The sequence below is a fragment of the Vespa velutina genome, chromosome 21 (genome assembly GCF_912470025.1).
Source record: "Vespa velutina chromosome 21, iVesVel2.1, whole genome shotgun sequence".
NCBI classification, from domain to species: domain Eukaryota; kingdom Metazoa; phylum Arthropoda; class Insecta; order Hymenoptera; family Vespidae; genus Vespa; species Vespa velutina.
In genome coordinates this window covers 1299652-1318531 of record NC_062208.1, presented here as the reverse complement: position 1 = coordinate 1318531, position 18880 = coordinate 1299652, and the positions used below count along the sequence as shown (strand labels likewise).

The window sequence follows — 18880 nt, the reverse complement described above, 5'->3', positions numbered from 1 at the left end:
ATTATCATAAAAACGAAAGATCGATCGTTCCACATATTCCACAGAATTTCATATAATTACCAAAGAAACTCTTCCATCGAATTATATTAATTTATAAAATTTTCAACTTTCGTTCATCGATTATAAAATTTAATCAACGTGATTTTAAATGATAATTGTTAATGATTAAAAAGGTATCAACCAATAATATATAATTTAAATTAGATGAGATATATATCTATATGGAGAATAATATATTTGATTTAGATGATTTGATTTTTTTTATGGATAATAATTTGTACTTAAAGATAATTGATATTATTTTTAAAAAATATAATACTTGATATTTTCCTTATATTAAAAATCGTAAAGCCGATCAAAGAAAATTAATTAATATAATTAATAAAATTATTAATTATTAATATTAATAAGAATTATCATTGTTAATTATAAATATTAATATTTGTCAATAGATATACGAAATTTTTAATATTTTTTTTTTTCCTTCTTCTTCTTTCTACTTTTCCTTTTAACTTCCAAAAGATATATAAATAAAATTTTGATATTATACTATAATATATTATTATGTAATATCAAAATTTTCTATTGAATTTTCTGCTGAATTTTCTGCTGAATTTTCTGCTGAATTTTCATTATTATTTCAATCATATCTTATTGGCCAATTCAGTATTTACTAATACAATCATACTCTTGTATTTACTTCTATATATATATATATACGAGTATTTGGAAGAGTATGGAATACGTTTCTGAGCAGGCGCGTAACACACCGAATTGCAAACTCCTGATCCTGTTCCTCCTCCAATTCTCCTTCCACTGTTCACTCCTCCCAATTCATTCTATAGAACATGCGCTCTACGTACTATCGCGTATTAGTGACAATTATTATACCCAACTTTATACTCATTTCAATTTAAGATAGTTTAAAACATTGTTATTCTCATTGTCGTCGTCGTCTAATTTTCATCAGAAGAAAAGGAAAAAAGAAACAATTAAAATTAAATCAATGTAGAAAATTATTTATTCTTCTTTCTTTTATATATATAAATTTCCGTCTTATTTATTTATTTTTTATTTATTTACTTATTTATTTTTCTTTTTCTTTGTTTTTTTTTTTTTTTTTCAGTCGAACGACTACAATTGTTACTTCAACGATCGAACTTCTTACAATGAAAAAATAATCAAAATAATCAAAATAATAATTTCGAAATGAAACTTATTCGTTCGTAAATTTTTACATTCCTCTTAATCAATGATCAATTATTAAAGGATCATTAATTATTTCTATACTAACTCGATATGAAATTAATTTGTTGTATATATAGGAAAGGAGGTAAGGTCGGATGGAAAGAGAGAGAGAGAGAGAGAGAGAGAGAGAGTGAGAGTGAGAGAGAGAGAGAGAGAGAGAGAGAGGCAGGGATATATAACGATCGATAACGCGAGACTTAAAAATGTCTCTTGCTAGAGACGATCAAGAAAATCTGATACTAACACGACGTCGTATTAAAACGTTTTATGAATCATTCCCTTTTTACAAATGTTTTTAATAGAGCATAAATAAATAGATGACCGTGTTAAAGGACATTTTAGAATCGATCGATCGATTAATTTTAGGATAAACGTATAACAATAGAAATTATATGTTATCATTGTTTCTTTGATAAAAAAAAATTTTTTTATTTATCTATTTTTATTTTATCTATTATCTATATCATATATATATATATATATATTTCTTAGGATTCTCAGATACAATATAAAGATATAAATCTGTATTAATTTTTTTTTTTAAATGAGAAAACGAACGCATGTATGAACGAATGAACGAACGAACGAACGAACGTACGAGAAAACGTTAGTACACGCCCATGCCGAGATAAACTTTTAGTCGGTATCAGTTCGTTATCAGATAGAAAACTAACGTAGATTGTGCGGTAACATCAAAAAGCTGTCAGTTTTTTGTTAGCCAAGCAAACAAACAATTCCAATCGATGAAAATACGAACAACGTAGTTATCGTTCGTGTCCTCTTAACTACGCACGAATGTGATATTATAAACTTTATTTAATTGGATTAAACAATGGATTAGTACGAATAGAATTGTTGGAAATTTTATTATGAAAAATTTCTTTTTCTTCTTCTGTTTCCTCCTTATTTTCTTTTCTCTCATCTTCATCGATACGACAAACATTATTATTTGTTTAATAAGTAAAACGTTAAATACGTTTAAAGTTTTATCTTCTTTTTTCTTTCTTTTTTTTTTCGGAGGGTGGGAGGGAGGAAGCAAAAGGGAGAAACTTTTTCCATAAATTTTTAATCTCTTTTAAAGATTTCTTTTTCATTCGATAATAATCACAATCGTTTATTGATTCGGATACCTTTCGTTCAATTTTATTTCAATAAAAATTAAAAAATTTTTCTTTTTTTTATTTATTTATTTTCTTTCTTTCTTTTTTTTTTTTTTTTTTTTTTTTAATCGCCTCGACATAATCTCGTAAGACATACACGGTGGGCTAAAAGTTTTTCCATCGATTTTAAATATATTCTTTTTTTATTATTATTATTATTGTTTTTTTTTTCTTTTTTTCTTTAAATTGCAAGATCACGAACCTTCAAATATCTTTTTTTTTTACGAATAGTCCTGAATATCTATCTATCTATATATATATATATATATATATATATATATATATATAGCGGTTCAATCCTGTATTTATATAAAAATAAAAAGCTAGAAAGCTCGAGAAGTATGATAATAATTAAAATTCGAGTGAGAATAGAAGAAAAAAAAAAAAGAGGAAAAAAAGCAAAAAGAAAAAAAACAGCGCTCGCATGCATTATTCTACATCGATATGGGAATTCGTAATGCCTTTCCGGGACGAAAGGAAGCCGAGCCAATTAAATTTGAATTTATCGAGCGTGATTATACTAATTGGTTGCTTTTAGGCGCCGTTGTCGATTAATTTATCTCGATCACGAGAAATCGTCTTAAGAAATGCTACCGGACAAAATCAAAACGAGGGGTAGGAAAATTGTCACTTTCGAAGATGATCGTTGGTATTATATTGAAATTACGAGTAATATAAAAAAAAAAAAAAAAATAAAAAAAAAAAGATAAAAAAATAAAAAAAATAAAAAATTATTACATTGGTCGGAATAAGCGATGACTTTCCATATTTTCAATAATTTATATTCAAGTAAACAATAATTCTTTTGAAGAATCCTTTTGTAAATTGAAACTTTTTTCTGAATTAAAAATAATATTACAGTAATAATATTTTCTAATACTTTTAGTACTTTAGTACTTTTTGTATTACTGATATATTTTTTTTTCTTCTTCTTCTTCTTTTTTTTTTCTTTTTTTTTTCTTATAAAATATTTAAGAAAAGAAAAGAAATTATATCACAAATCTTAAAAATAGATCAATAAATATCTAATGTCTAAAAATATACAGAAAATTCGAACGAATCGAACGAATAAAAATTAAATAATAATTAACTTTCAATAATTAATTATTACCGTATATATATATAATATATATATTATAAATTTTAATTTGAATAAAATAAAATCGATCGTTTTCAAATAAATAATAACAATTAATTAATTGTATAAAACAATTAATAATTATTGATTAATAATTCTTCGATGAAACGTAATATATTCTTGTGTCTTATCGATCGAAAGAAAAGAAAGAAAAATAAAGGAAGGAAATAATGAGGAGGGCAAAAAAAAAAAAAAAAAAAAAAAAAAAAAAAGAAAAAAAAGAAAAAAAGAAAAGAAGAAAAAAGAACGCGACGTCTATGCAAAAATTTCATTAATTTTAAAGAAGGAAAAAATTATTGAGCACGAGGTGTAATTTATGTTTCTTAAAATACCTCATATTCCGTAAATAGACGTAAACTGAAAGGACGGCCTCTTTATTAACAGTTCGTGTTCGCGCGCTATCTCGCGAGCCGAACGCGCGTGTAAAATCATCGAAGGAACGATAAACGCGACCGTTTCTATGTCAACTATGCTTGTCGCTATATCGTCGACATATTCGCGATTAGATATTTTAAACTAGTATGGCGGGGGCCTTTACGATCACCATCGAGAAAAACCAGCTTCAATATCGAATCAAATTTATTTATTCATTTTTCATCCTTTTTGTTACATCCTTCTTTCTTCTTGTTTGTTTCTTTCGTTTGTTTCTTCTGTTTTATTTTGTTTTATTTTTTTTTTTCTATATGTATAGTAATTTTCTCCCTTAGAAGATATTCATTAAGAAATATTTTTAATAATTTTTTATTATTTTTTTTTTTATATAAAATATCCATACGAAATACATTGATATTAATAATATTAATAATATTTCAATAATATTAATAAATATATATATATATATATATATATGTAGTAATTGATAAAATAAATATATATGATAATTATAATATGCAATAGGAAAATCTAATTTTAATAAAAATGAAACTAACGTTTTCTAAAATAATAACGAATAAATTATATAATAAATTTCACATTACATAATTAATTATTCAAACTAAGGAAGCAGAATTATTTGTGAACAACAATTGAAAGGGAAAAAAAAAATTAACGCAAATAGTCTAAACAATAGAATAATAATTGATTTGAAAAAAATCACTTGAACACTTTTGACTGAATCTTCGATAATTGCAATAATAAACTATAAATAAATCTAATTAAAATAAAAACAATTTTTTTTTTTTTTTTTTTTTTTTTTTTTTTTTTTATTTAAATTATAAGAAACAAATTATTCAATAAATATATTTCATATATGTTTCTCCATATGCATACACACACATATATATATATGATAATAATTTTTAATAATCACTTAATTTATAAATCCTACAATTAGAGTATTCTCGATACGTAAGGTATAATCTATGAAAGTAATATTTCTATTCCCATTTTTTTTCTATTTTTTTTTTTTTTTTTTTCTTTAACCAACCATACCGTGTAATCGTGACAGAATTTGATTAAAATCCTTCGAGACGCGAACCGACCAATAGGACGTAGAAATATTTCCCTAGAAATTTCATCGCGCCGACTACTAATTTCAAGCGATGACTGCACGCGATCGTTCGATATATTGTAATTGCAATGTCCGCACTAACTTAATTACTTGAGTTGCTGGTTGCAACCAAGGTACACCAACGATACTGGTATACACTTTCGTTTGGCTTGCATAGCACGCGAAGGAAATCTCGAAGGAACGCGTCCTGTATCTCCGTCGATGCGGACCGACTTTACTCTAATTAACGAATAACGATATGCAATCGAGCACATCGCTTCTCTTTCTCTCTCTTTCTCTCTCTTTCTCTTTCTAATAGAAGTTAAAGCCAACTTCTGTTTCGTTTCGTTCCTATATTGGCTTATTGCAAGTGCTCGAGTTTTATTGCTTAAAAGGAAATAAGATGGTGGAAGATGTTATTTTCTTTTCGTTTCTTTTTTCTTTTTTTATTGGTTTTTATCGCGGTAAGATTAAAAAGAAAAAAAAAAAAAAAAAAAAAAAAAGAGATCATCCGACGCCATTTTGATTCTTTTTCCCTTTTTCCTTCCTTCTTTCGATCGTGATAATCGCGTGAAAAGAAAAAAGAAAAATATTTAATAAAGAAGAAATATAAACGACAAGATATCAGAGGATTCTAATGATATACTAAAAGATATGTAAATATATATATATATATATATATATATATATATATATATATATATGTATGTATGTATGTATGTATACGAGATAATTATTTTTCTTTTACTGTATTCATTTCCAATGAAATATTATTTCGCTCGTGTATTATAATTAATTTACCTTTATTTTAGACATTGCAAATTTGAAAGAGAACTATTGCGAATAAAAAAAAAAACAAAAAACAAAAAGATAAATAAATAAATAAAATTGTTAAACTGATTGAAAAGTTTTGTCCTATAATAATGTTTCATTTTGTTTAATTATTATATTTTACATAATATATATTAAGTTGGTGCGAATGAAATGTCGGATTCTTAAGTGAATATATTAAACTGCATATCTTTTTCCAAAAGCTGTTTATTTAATCAAAATATCTGCTCCACTTACTTCAATACACTTTTCCCAACGAGATTTTAATGCATAGATGTCTGTCTTGAAGAAATTCTGATCTTTAGAATCAATGAACTCTGATATGGCATTTTTCAGACTGTCTTCATTTTCGTACTGTTTAGCCCGTAAAAACAGTTCTAAATGTTTAAATAAATGATAGTCGATTGGCGAAAGATCCGGTGAATAGGATGGGTTTTGCAAAATTTCATATTTTAATTCATTTAATTTCGCAATTGTTTTGTACAATATATGCGGCCAAGCGTTGTCATGGAGAAGTATTGGGCCATGCCGATTAACAAGTAATGGGCGTATAATTTTCAATTTTTCCTGGATTTCTTCAATGTACTGGCAATACTTCTCGGCTGTAATTATCATTCCAGAAGGAATGAGTAGTGTATTATTCCAGTCACATTCCACCAAACTGTGATTAAAATTTTCCGTGGATGAAGTGATGGCCGTGAAGTATGAACACAAGTCTCATCCCTATCAAGCCACCGAGCACATCTTTTTCTATTGTCGTAAAGAACCCATTTTTCATCACAAGTAATGATCCGATCGAAAAATGGATTTCGATTAAATCGGGTTAGCAATGATGAACATACGTTCAAGTGATTCAGCTTATTTCGCTCGATTAGTTCGTGCGGTATCCACTTATCCATTTTTTTCACCTTGCCAATTTCAGAAAGATGTCGCAAATTGTTGTACGGTCAACTTCCATACTGGCAGCAAGTTTCCTTGAAGAAACAGTTGGATTCGTTTCCACCAATACTTTCAGAGCATCATTTTTCATAGACGTTTCGGGTCTTGCACGCGGTTCATTATGCAGGGAAAAATCACCAGATCGAAATTTTTCAAACCAACGTTGCACTTTTCGATCGTTCACAGTATTCTCTCCAAACGCCTGGTTTATATTTCGTGTAGCTTTTACAACATTATTATCAAATTTATACTCATATAAGAAAATTATACGAATATCGGTTGAATTCATATCGGTGCAAAATTCAAAGCAAATAACAAAAGGGAACACTTTTGAGAATATCTTCTTTGCTAAAATGTGACTCTGGCAATGGACAGTACGACAATAAACCAGGTTATGTCAAAAAGAAAAACATAACAAAAACAGGGAGACAAACGTTCACATTTAAAGAAAATCCGACGTTTCATACGCACCAATCTAATATTATATTTAATACGAACTATGAAAATAAACGAGTATCGTACTATTATTAGTCCTTACGATTGTTCATATAAATAATACTGAAATCCTCGTGAAAATTATTTTTGAATACACAAATAATACACACACATACACACAGAGAGAGAGAGAGAGAGAGAGAGAGAGAGAGAGAGAGACAGAAAGAAAAATAAAAATCAAATAAAACGATCGAAAAACAATTTTGCATCAGAGGATCAAAAAATGATCTAAACAAATTTATATACAATAAAGATGATCGAGAGCTCGTTCGGTTTTCTTTTTCTGGCGTATGTTTCAAAAAGAAAAAAGAAAAAAAAAACAAAATTGGAAGAAAGAAGGAATATAATATTTGAGAAGAAAATAAAAAGAAAAAAAGGGGGAGAAAAAAAAAGAAAAGAAAAAAAGAGGAAGAAGCATCGGTCAAAGAGCGAACGAATTATCATCGTTCCTATCTTAAAATCATGCTCATGAGAATATACAAAAGGGAAAACGTAAAAAAAAATATCCTACTCCGATTCCTAACTCTCACCCACACCATCCAGTTTATTTCAAGAAATTATTATTAGACTCGTATAAAGGACAGAAGGAGAAAGACAGACAGATGTATAGACAGAAAGAGAGAGAGAGAGAGAGAGAGAAAGAGAGAGGAATAAATTCTTGCTCTATCTCTTTCTTTCTAAACTGTCTGTCTCTTTCCGTCTTCCTTTCTTTCTTTCTTTCTTTCTTTCTTAATGGTGAAGGACAGAAGCAAAGACTCCCTTCTAAAATATGTCCGCGAATTCGTCTTTGGAGAGAAGGGTGCTCGTTAAACGTACCGGCTGACGCTTTCTTCCGCGAAGGAAAGACTCAAACGAGATTATCGCCTCGTTCTCTCTCGACTAGGTTAGGCTATGCGAGAACGGTTGAATAATTTGTGCCAGCCGGCGTGGAATAGGCAGAAAGACGTATGAGTTATCCACGTTAGAAGAGGGACCAAGAACTTTCCGCGGGTAAGCAGAGGGAAGAATAAAGGAGGAAGGACCCATACGATTCTTGCTTGTGGACTTCAATCATTGGGATTCCGTGCTAATTCGTCCCAAAGACCACGTGTTAATCCATCTTAAGTTAAGGGCCCAAGAGTAGTAATAATCGAATGGTTAAATCTAACTCGATCTAACCATGATCCATCTCTTTTCACAATTCTTTTAGAAATATCAATGAGAATTCTTTTTTTTTTTTCTTTTCTTTTTGAGTGCGCCATTTTTTTTTTATTGGATGACTCGATATTTTAAATCTTTTAAAAAAATTAGATACTTTACTTAAATCAATGTATTCTCTTTTCGTTAGACGTTAGAGCTAATTACGATTAGGAAAAAAAAAAAAAAAAAAAAAAAAAAAGAAAAGAATATAGAAAGGGGACAAAAAGGAAATGAAAATTTTCTTTCTTCTATTTCTCTTCTTTTCTTTTTCATTATTATATATTTTAATTTTTTTTTTTTCTTTTTTTTTTGTTAACTCTTAAATTAAATAGACGTTCCAATTAAAAGAAAATCAGACAAAAAGAAACAAATGATTATACTTCTTTTTTGTTTCTTTTCGTCCTTTTTTTTTCTCTTTCTTTCGTTCTTTTTGAAATAATTCATAGTATTATTATTATTTCAATGGTTTTGTTAATTATTAAATATTGTTTAGTTTGTTGTGTTTATTAACTTTATTGATTTTTAATATTATAAGATAAACGTTGTGAACTACGTACGACAATGAACTTCATAATAAAGAATTCGTACTATGAAATGCATTGGTATTACGATGTTCATAATTTTTATCTATATATTATGAGAATAAATATTACGCTTTATGAAATTCATAGTATAAGTTTCATAGTAATGATCTCGTTAAAAAAAATTTCGAACTATTAAGTTTCTTAATTACTATAATATAATTCTCAATATGCATTCTAAATTTCGTAGTATGAAATATACAATTAGAACATTTCACAATATTATGAACGTTATGAACTTTCATACTATGAATTCCATATCACGTATTTCATCATAGTATGAATTTCATCCTATGGTATTAATATTACGAAATTCATAATAACTATTTAAACGAAACAAATGGACATTCAGAATTTTTTAATATTATGAAATTCGTATTATAAAAATTCATTTTATGAAATTCGTATTATAAAATCACGTTTACACGTTATACGTAACGATTTCAAAATTTAATTATCAATCCTATGAACAAATATTACGTGCGTAATATCAATGAATTTTATAGAATAAATTTCGTTTTTTTATAATTAAGATTTAAATGTTCATAAGCGCACGTATTAATTACGATGGTATCATCATCGTTCGAAAAGGAAAGGGGAAAGAAAAAAAAAAAGATATGAAATTTCTCTTTGACCAATCAGAAACGTCGATTGAGACATTTATTATGAGAATAAAAAAAAAAAAAATAAATAAATATATTAAATTTTTATTATTAATTATATTAAATATATTAAAATATTATATTTTTCAAATAAAAAAAAAAATAAATAAATAAATAAACAAAAGGATGCACTTACCAGAGGTGAATAGAAGGCAGAACTGTCCATACCGATACTAGGATAAGGAGCCTGATCGGTGGTAGAGGGTGTTGGCGTAGGGTAAGAGGAATATGAGGTAGCAGTTGGTGCCAATCTTGGATAAGCCCCTAATGCCAACCTCGCGGCACTATCGTATTGACAACTGCAAACAGTTTGACCGGTTACTGGATCGGTCATCATAGGCCTCCCATTTTCACAGCATCCAGGTCCTGTTGCGGCAGCAACAGGGGTTGTAGCGCCACCGGAAGTACCGGTTCCACCTCCAGCCCCCGTCGTCGTAGTCGCCGTAGACGAGGGTGAAAGGGCACCAGGACTTAAGGCTCCACCTGACGACATCGCTGGCGAAGTCGCCGTTGTCGGCTGCCCGCCGCTTACAAGCAGCTGTAACATTATTTTATTTTCATTAATTAATTAATTTCTTTTTTTTTTTTTCTTTTTTTTTCTTTCCTACAAATATCTGTTCAATTGATTATTTCTCTTCCTTTCTTTTTTTTTTTTTTTTTTTTTGGTGATTAAACAACGAATAAATTGTTCGTTTTATATCGTTTACCGTATATATATATATATATATATATATATATATATATATATATATATATATATATATAATTATTATATGGATATTGTTATATGTATATCATTTTGAATTAAATAGCAGTTGAATTATTTATTGTATGCAAATAAATAAATAAATAAATGTATATATATAGATATAATTTAGGTTTGCTAGTGGTTGAAATATTCGTTTTATAATTTCTATGTATAATTTATTTCATTTATTATCTCTCTCTTTCTGATATTTTATATTTTATTGATACATTTTAAATACTGTAATAGCTGAAATATCTATACATTAGATTCGTTAAAAACTGAAAAGAACATATATATATATATATATATATATTTTTTTTTTCTTAAATATATATTATAGATTTAAGATCTGCAAAACGATAAGGAAATATAATTTGCGCATTAGAAACATCAAAAATAAATATATTCCCGTTAAATCTATTCACTTTAATGATCCAACAAATTCCAGAATATCAATCCAATTTCCTCGATTTAACGATCTGTTAAAGAAAATCTTTAAACGCCTTCAATCATTTATTATATCAATACTTTTTCCTTACGATTATGTAATAACCATAAATCTTCATGAAATTAGCAACGATTAAACGATAATTATATTATCTATTAAATATCTTTTGAAATGTAACAAGCTATAAACTATGGTATGTAAGTACATATGTATTCACATACATACATATATACATACATACACACACACACACACACATATATATATACATAAATATTATACTTTGAGAAGTGAGGTCGTCGTGCCGACACTATCTACTCTTAACCATTTGTCGGGATACCTTCGAGTTCTACTAAATCAACACGTAGTTACATATTACGAATTTCTAACAATGCAAATTGTAAATACCCAACCTGTAGGGTGAAGAGAAAAGGGGCGGTGGGGTGGGGATAGGGGTGGGGGGGTGGAGAGGGGAGCGGTGTGTATGTACCTCCGGATACTACAATGGGTTGTCCATTTTGTACATGGTACTAGTAAAACGTGCAGAACGCGTCCTTACTCCTTTATCCCCACTACCACCATCCCCACCCCCTCCCGCCGCGCGCACCATCGAGTATTAGCTCGATCTCACGAATCCCGTGAACTTCGTGACCCCCTTCTACCCCCACCCCGGCCATCCTCTACCTCTATCTCTCTCCTCCTCATTCCACCCTCATCCTAACCCCCTCCCCCCACCACTCCAACAACACTATTTCTCTCCTATTATACTTTCTTTGGAAGCCGCTAAGCGAATAACTTTGAGATATAGTTAAAGATCGACATACCTTCGTACGATATGATCTTACGAATAGATCCAGACGAGAGCACGGCTTCAGGTTGGGCGTGGCCCATATGATCGCAGAAAACAATAGATACGATTTTGCATATTGTAAATATATCCTCTCTCTTTCTCTCTCTCTCTCGCTATCTATCTATCTATCTATCTATCTATCTATCTATCTATTTATCTATCTCTATCTTTCTTTCTATCTCTCTGTGTCTCCTTATCCCTCCTATTTTGTTCGAACAACGCCTTCAATAATAAAGAGAAAAAGATTTTTTAAAAATTACAAAAAAAAAAAAAAAAAAGAAAAGAAAAGAAAAAAAGGGGGAAGGTAAACAAATTCAAGTTCAAATGATTATTGGTAAAATGCAATCCCTCGCGTGTCCTCGTTAAGAAGGAATAGAAGAAAAGAAAGAAAAGGATGAAACGAAATTCAAAAAAAAAAAAAGAAAATCAAAAAGAATCGAAAAAAAACGTAATCGATTCCTTGCATCGCATTTATATATATATATATATATATATATATATATATATATATATGCATGTATGTATTTATGTATGTACACACGTCAATAAATGCTCAGTTAAATGACCGTGTAAGAACAAATCGTTCGGAGTAATGGAAATGTATTATTACTTTATTGCAATATATATATATATATATATATATATATATATTCATGCATACATACATAGATATATAGATAGATAGAGAGGTACGAGATGTTTTCTTGTTAGTCATTAAAAACATAGTCATTAGTACGGATTAATAATAGATTTCAACATTGCAAACATGTTCACATTGTTTATCCTCGTACGAATTACTTATTATTTTTTTTTAAACTAATGTCGATATCGAATTCATAGAATATATTAGGTATGATCGTGTACCTACTTATATATCATATTTATGCATATATCGATATCGATTACCGAGTCACGATTCGAGATAAGAGTTAAAGAAAAAAGAAATAAAAAGAAAAAGAAATCATGAAAAAGAAAAAAAAAATGAACGAAAGAAATATTTATTCGTAATGTTTTTGGATAAAATTTCCAATAAAAAAATCAATTCTATCTGTCTCAACAGAAATTATTACTCTCTCTCTCTCTCTCTATTGTGTACCCTCTCCATCCCTCTCCCCCTATCCCTGATTACTCCTGTCACTCACATACTTGAACTAATCAATATGATTAGTCGTTTTGATAAACTTCATTGACGATTAACGTTTAATATATACAAAACAGATGAGGGAACGTTGTAATCTCTATTAATATGGCACACCTGTTGGTCGTATTGACTTAATGAAAAACATAATGTTAATAATAAAACGTAATTATAACAATAAGCATTTAAAATCATCGGTATATAATGGCCGATTAAGAAAATGTAATGGCCATTCGAGTAATATTTTATAATAATGAGCGATAAAAAATGACGTGAACGATAGAATTTAAAAACGTTTTGTTGAGGCGATTATAAAGAGAAAAAAAAAAAAAAAAAAAAAAAAAAAAGAAAAAAAAGAAAAAAAAAAAAAAGAGAAATAAATAAAACGGATAGAAAGAAGTTGCTTGGTAATTATCGAATGTTTCTCTTATAAAAAAGAATGTACATATATATATATATATATATATATATAGATTATATAGAAAGGGACCCAAAGAGAGTCCCAAAAAAGGCCTCAAAAAGAGAGTCTTCTATTTTAACTATATAGAAGGCTTCTAGGATTATCATATAATCTAGTAATTTATATATATATATATATATATATATATATATAATATAAATTATTATATATAATATATGAAATAAAAGAAAAATAAAAATTAAAACAAATAAAAAAAACGAAAAAAGTTTATATATATATATATATATATATATATATATGTATATTATACAAGGAGAATCCCAAAGAAAAGTGTTCAGCAGAATTATGAAATCTAATGATATATAAATATATATATATATCTATACCATTATATATATATATATATATATATATATATATATGTATGTATGTATATGATATGATATGATATATTCTCACGATGAATAAAGTCGAGAGTGAAATCGTAGGCGTTCGGTCTTCACACATACTTGTGAAAATACGTGAAGGTAGGTAGGTAGGTATATTCCACGGTAAATTAGCTCGTTGTAAATGAGGACGGAACGAATCCCGGTAATTAATACGGCAAGGGCGTGGAGTTATTTCGAGAGAAGAGGTAGCTTCGCCCTCTCTTTCTCGCTATCTATATATCTCTCTCTCTCTCTCTCTCTCTCTTTCTCTCCCTCTCTCTCTCTCTCTCTCCCTCTTTCTCCCAGTGGATGCTAGAACTCGTATCCGCCTTGATAAACCCTTCCACTAACTTCCCGCATTCCGTCGGCAAACGCTTCGAGTGAGAGACGAGAGAGAAGTGAATACGAACTGGAAACGGCAAACATATGAACGGATTTGTTCTCTCTCTCTCTCTCTCTCTCTCTCTCTCTCTCTCTCTCACTCTCTCTCTGTTTCTCTTTCATACACACCTTTATATAAAGAAAACATAGAGAGTCGGACAAGCGTAATATCACGAGAGTGGATTCGTGACTCGTTAGGTAAAACGCGAATAAATACAGACAGCGTACTTGCAAATTTGATGGGAAACATATCGGACAAATATATTGCTATTATATATACATATACAAACGTAGATACATATATATATATATATATACACATATTATTGGTATAACTAATACGATAAATTTGATATGAACGTTCGTGATATTTCCGAGCGATGAAAAGACAGAGGAAGAGAAAGAGAGAAAGATAATACCATTCTATTCCTAGGCAATATCAAAATCACTGGAAAGTGAGAGAAAGAAAGAGAGAGAGGGAGGGAGAGAGAGAAAGAGAGAGAGAGAACGTCTACGAGTGAAGTGACAAATAGGAATGACAAAAATTTAATTTCATCGTAAACTTTTATCCTGCGTTAATCCATTTTGAATTATTATAAGCCATGGTTATCAAGCAAATTTATTTCTAAGTACTTATCATCTAAGTGATAAATACTTTTTCAATGGGATTAATATTTATACATATATGTATTTACTCCTATATAAATATTCAATATCCACATAATCGACTTAAATATATAATATTTATATATTTAATATTTATTATTATATAATATATTATTATATAATATTTATATATTTAATATTTATAAATTAATAAATAATATTAAATATATATATATATATGTATTTAGTAATATAATCGACTTAAATGAAACCAAAAGACATTTTCCCATTTTCGGTGTAGATCATTTGACTTTCGAGTACTCTCGCGATGGAATCGTTCACGTGATCGCGTTTAACCCGTACGGCCATTTATTCTCGCGAGTCGTGAAATCGTGCCACCGTGCGTCCGCATCGTGCGGAACGTTTCGCCTCGGCAAACGCGGTTCTCCGCTGCCGCCACCGACGCGGAGATCGCCAATAAATCGCGTCGCGTGCTCTGCCATTGCCCGTGCTACGATTAATAATATCGTGAGCCCGAGAGCTATTCGATTAAAACCGCGCAAAATGTGAGTGCTATCGAATGATTCTCTCTCTCTTTCTCTCCCTCTTTCTCTCTCTCTCTCTTTCTCTCTCTCTTTCTCTCTCTGTCTTTCTGGTTCTTTTTCTTTTTCTTTCTAGTTCTCCCTCTTTCTCTCTCTTTCTCTTTTTGATTCTCTCTGTCTCTTCTCGTTCTCTTTTTGGTTCTCTCTCTCTCTCTCTCTCTCTCTCTCTCGTTATTTTTATTGGTTCTCACTTTCTGTCTGGTTCTCTCTCTTTTTTCTCTCGCTTTCATTCTCTCTCTTTTTTCTCTCGCTTTCACTCTCTCTCTCTCTCTCTCTCTCTCTCTCTCTCTTTCTTTCTCTCTCACTCGTTACAATATATTCCTCCTGTTTACAACGATCCAATCGATGAAACGTTTCTAATAAATTACGCGTGGTACGTAAAACGTAAATCCCATTAAAACGTAACGATCGTTTCTAACGATTGCAGGGCAATAGAATTATCTTTGTCAAATTCAATATCATTCTTATATATCTTTACTTCTTTCTTTTCTTTTTCTTTTCATTTAGTATTTTTTCATGGTATTTACTTTTCTTTTTTTATTTCTTTTTCTTATTATTTGCATTCATTTTCGTAACTAAAAATCGTTTACGCGTAATTTTTTCTTCGTTCGCACGTTGTTCAATCCTTTTTGAAGAAACTTCGAATTAAATCTTTTTCATTCGTTTGTATATCTATATTTTTGACGAACTTTTAAAATCTTATATTATATATCAAAGATTTACATTTATCCCCATAGATAGATAATTTAACGAATTTAAGATAAATTAAATTTATCGTTTATAATTCAATCTTTACGATCAAACTTGAAAATAAAATTATATAACTGGGGATTTATTTTTAATTTTCCTATCAATTAAGTATTATAAAAGTTATATATTTCTGTCTTACTTATTATGGAAACAACTTATATTTGAAATTCGTTAAAAACAATTTATATCGAATAAAAGATAAATATTTTTACGTTCGTTAATTTTTCAAACGTTAAAATAATTCGTACGTTTTAACATATTAAAAAAAAAAAAATAAAAAAAAAATATTTATGTATATATATATATATATATATATATATATACATACAAAGGTTATATTTTACAATGAGATTATTGAACTATTTAAAACATGAACGTTTAATTTTTCCTATCATTTATTATTTTTCTTTTATCATTCATTACCATGTTTTGAAGTAATATTAACGAAAACATGCTTCTCATACACACACACACACACACACACACACTCTCTCTCTCTCTCTCTCTCTCTTAGAAGAGGAAGAAGAAGAAGAAGAAGAAGAAGAAGAAGAAGAAGAAGCCAAAACTCGTCCGTGTGTATATGAAAGGGGAAAAAGAAAATAAAAAAAAATAAAAAAATAAAAAAATAAAAGAAAAAAAAAAGCAGAAAAGAGGAAAAAAGGTCGATGCGAAAATAGAAGAAGACGTGTGACGACGCAAAAAGAAGGAAAAAGAAGAAGATCAAGTCGAAGAAGAAGAAGAGGAAGAGGAAGAAGAAGAAGAAGAAGAAGAAGAAGAAGAAGAAGAAGAAGAAGAAGAAGAAGAAGAACAAGAACAAGAACAAGAAGGATGAGTACATGAAGAAGGAGGAGAAGAGGTAGCTCGATCTTTCGATGAGAAAGAGAGAGAGAGAGAGGAAACGGGAACGAGGTAAACCGAACTTTCGTGAACAAAAACCGAAGGTGCCAGCGTACCTTCAGGCTCTTCACCATCTACCCCTCCTCCTTTTACTCTTTCTCGCTACTACCTACCTACCTACCTACCTACCTACCTATCTACCTACCTACCTACCTACCTACCTACCTACCTACCTACCTTCCTATCTACCTATCTACCAACCAACATATATACGTGTCTCTGTTTCAATGTGTGTAAGCACGCGCAAACGTCTTTCCTTCTCTCTCTCTCTCTCTCTCTCTTTTTCTCGCGTCCTTCGAATCTTCCTCCTCCTCCTCCTCCTCCTCCTCCTTCTCCTCTGGCACCTCCAGCACGTCTGGAGCCATTCACGCCCTGCTGAGTTTCCCATCGGAACCTTTTAAGAGGCCGCTTTCACCCCCGCCAACCAGCCGCTGTCGTCGACGCCGCGAAAACCCTACGAAGCGAACCTCACCTTCTCCTCTTCACCTCCTCCGTTCCCCTTTCCCACAAAACCCCCTCTCATCCCCCGCCGTCGCCGCCGCCGCCGCCCACACCCCACTCACTTCACCGTCTTTTTCTACACCTACGTATCTTTTGGCGTTCGGAAGAAAGGAGACGTTTTATGTTTCTTTTCACGAACAAAATGTTGAAAGAAAGTTTTGTCTGTTAACCCTACGTATCCTCTCTCTTTCTCTCTCTCTCTCTCTCTCTCTCTTATTTTCCCGTTGCCTTCTTGCGTTAACATATTTCTGTTTTTTTTTCCTTTTTTTTTTTTTTTTTTATCTACGATACATTTCTTTCGCTTCGTCTACTTTCCTTTTTCTTTTTTATTTATTTCTTCTTTTTTTTTTCTTTTTTTTTTTCTCATTATAATATTTTAATACTTCTCCGTAATGTTTCAATATTTTCTTTATCTGTATTGTTTTATGTATGAAATATATTTCTCTCTCTCTCTCTCTCTCTCTCTCCTTCTCTCTCTTTTTTCCGGATTTTCTTTTTGGTTTTTGATTGTTTTTTTTTTTTTTTTTTTTTTTTTTTTTTACATAAGTACTCATCGACAAAAGTGATTGCTCGTTTTAATATTGAGATTTATGGGAAGTCTAATAGATCGGAACAAATTGATTCATAGGCATATTTAAAATTTCATGGTGGGATTTTAACGTTAAAAAGAAATCATAAATTTTTTAATGTCGAATTTGCGACATAAAACGTTTGATCATACGCAAATAATATATGTATTTTTAATGTCACATATGAAAATAATAAATAATTATTTTATTCTAGAGTAATTCATGTTGAATCGATAATCAAAAAGTGTAATTATAATTACGAACGTATAAGCGTTCCAATTGTATTACGTTCTTGATTAAAATTGAGAAAATAATAGATATTATTTTTTTTTTGTCTTTCTTTAATAATTCTTGTTGAATTTCTTTTTTTTTCTTTTTTTCTTTTTTGTTTTTCTTTTTTCAATTGAAACGGGCAACGATACGAATACAAAAATTTTCCATATTTACGTTCACGTAAATTCGTTCATCTAATTCATAATTAATTTAACATTGAACGTGTAAAATTTTCTAACATAGAGAAAAATAATAAGATAATAATAGAAGAAACGAGAAAAGCATATGATAAATATATATATTTTAAAATTACTTGATTTCTATTTGAGAATTACTTGGTATGAATCATTGTTCTATAATACATATCTATAGATCGTTAAAAAAAAAAAAAAAAAAAAAAAAAAAAAAGAAAAAAAAAGATGAAAAAAAAATATATAATAATAATAATAATAATAATAATAATAATAAAAAATGAAGAAAGAAAACAAGAAAAAAAATGATGAGATTACATATCCGGATGAAAATAATATGTCTTCGATATACGAT

The 18880-nt window shown here is 29.5% G+C and overlaps 1 protein-coding gene across 2 annotated transcripts in view; it reads right to left on the bottom strand.

Moving 5' to 3' along the window:
* The window catches only part of LOC124956375 (homeobox protein araucan), a 141642-nt gene that overhangs the window by 54176 nt on the left and 68586 nt on the right, over positions 1-18880 (bottom strand). For both annotated transcript variants that reach the window (XM_047512099.1, XM_047512100.1), the window contains exon 2: positions 9859-10260. In XM_047512099.1, coding sequence (XP_047368055.1) covers positions 9859-10260 — 402 coding nt within the window. The remainder of the gene's footprint in view (positions 1-9858; positions 10261-18880) is intronic.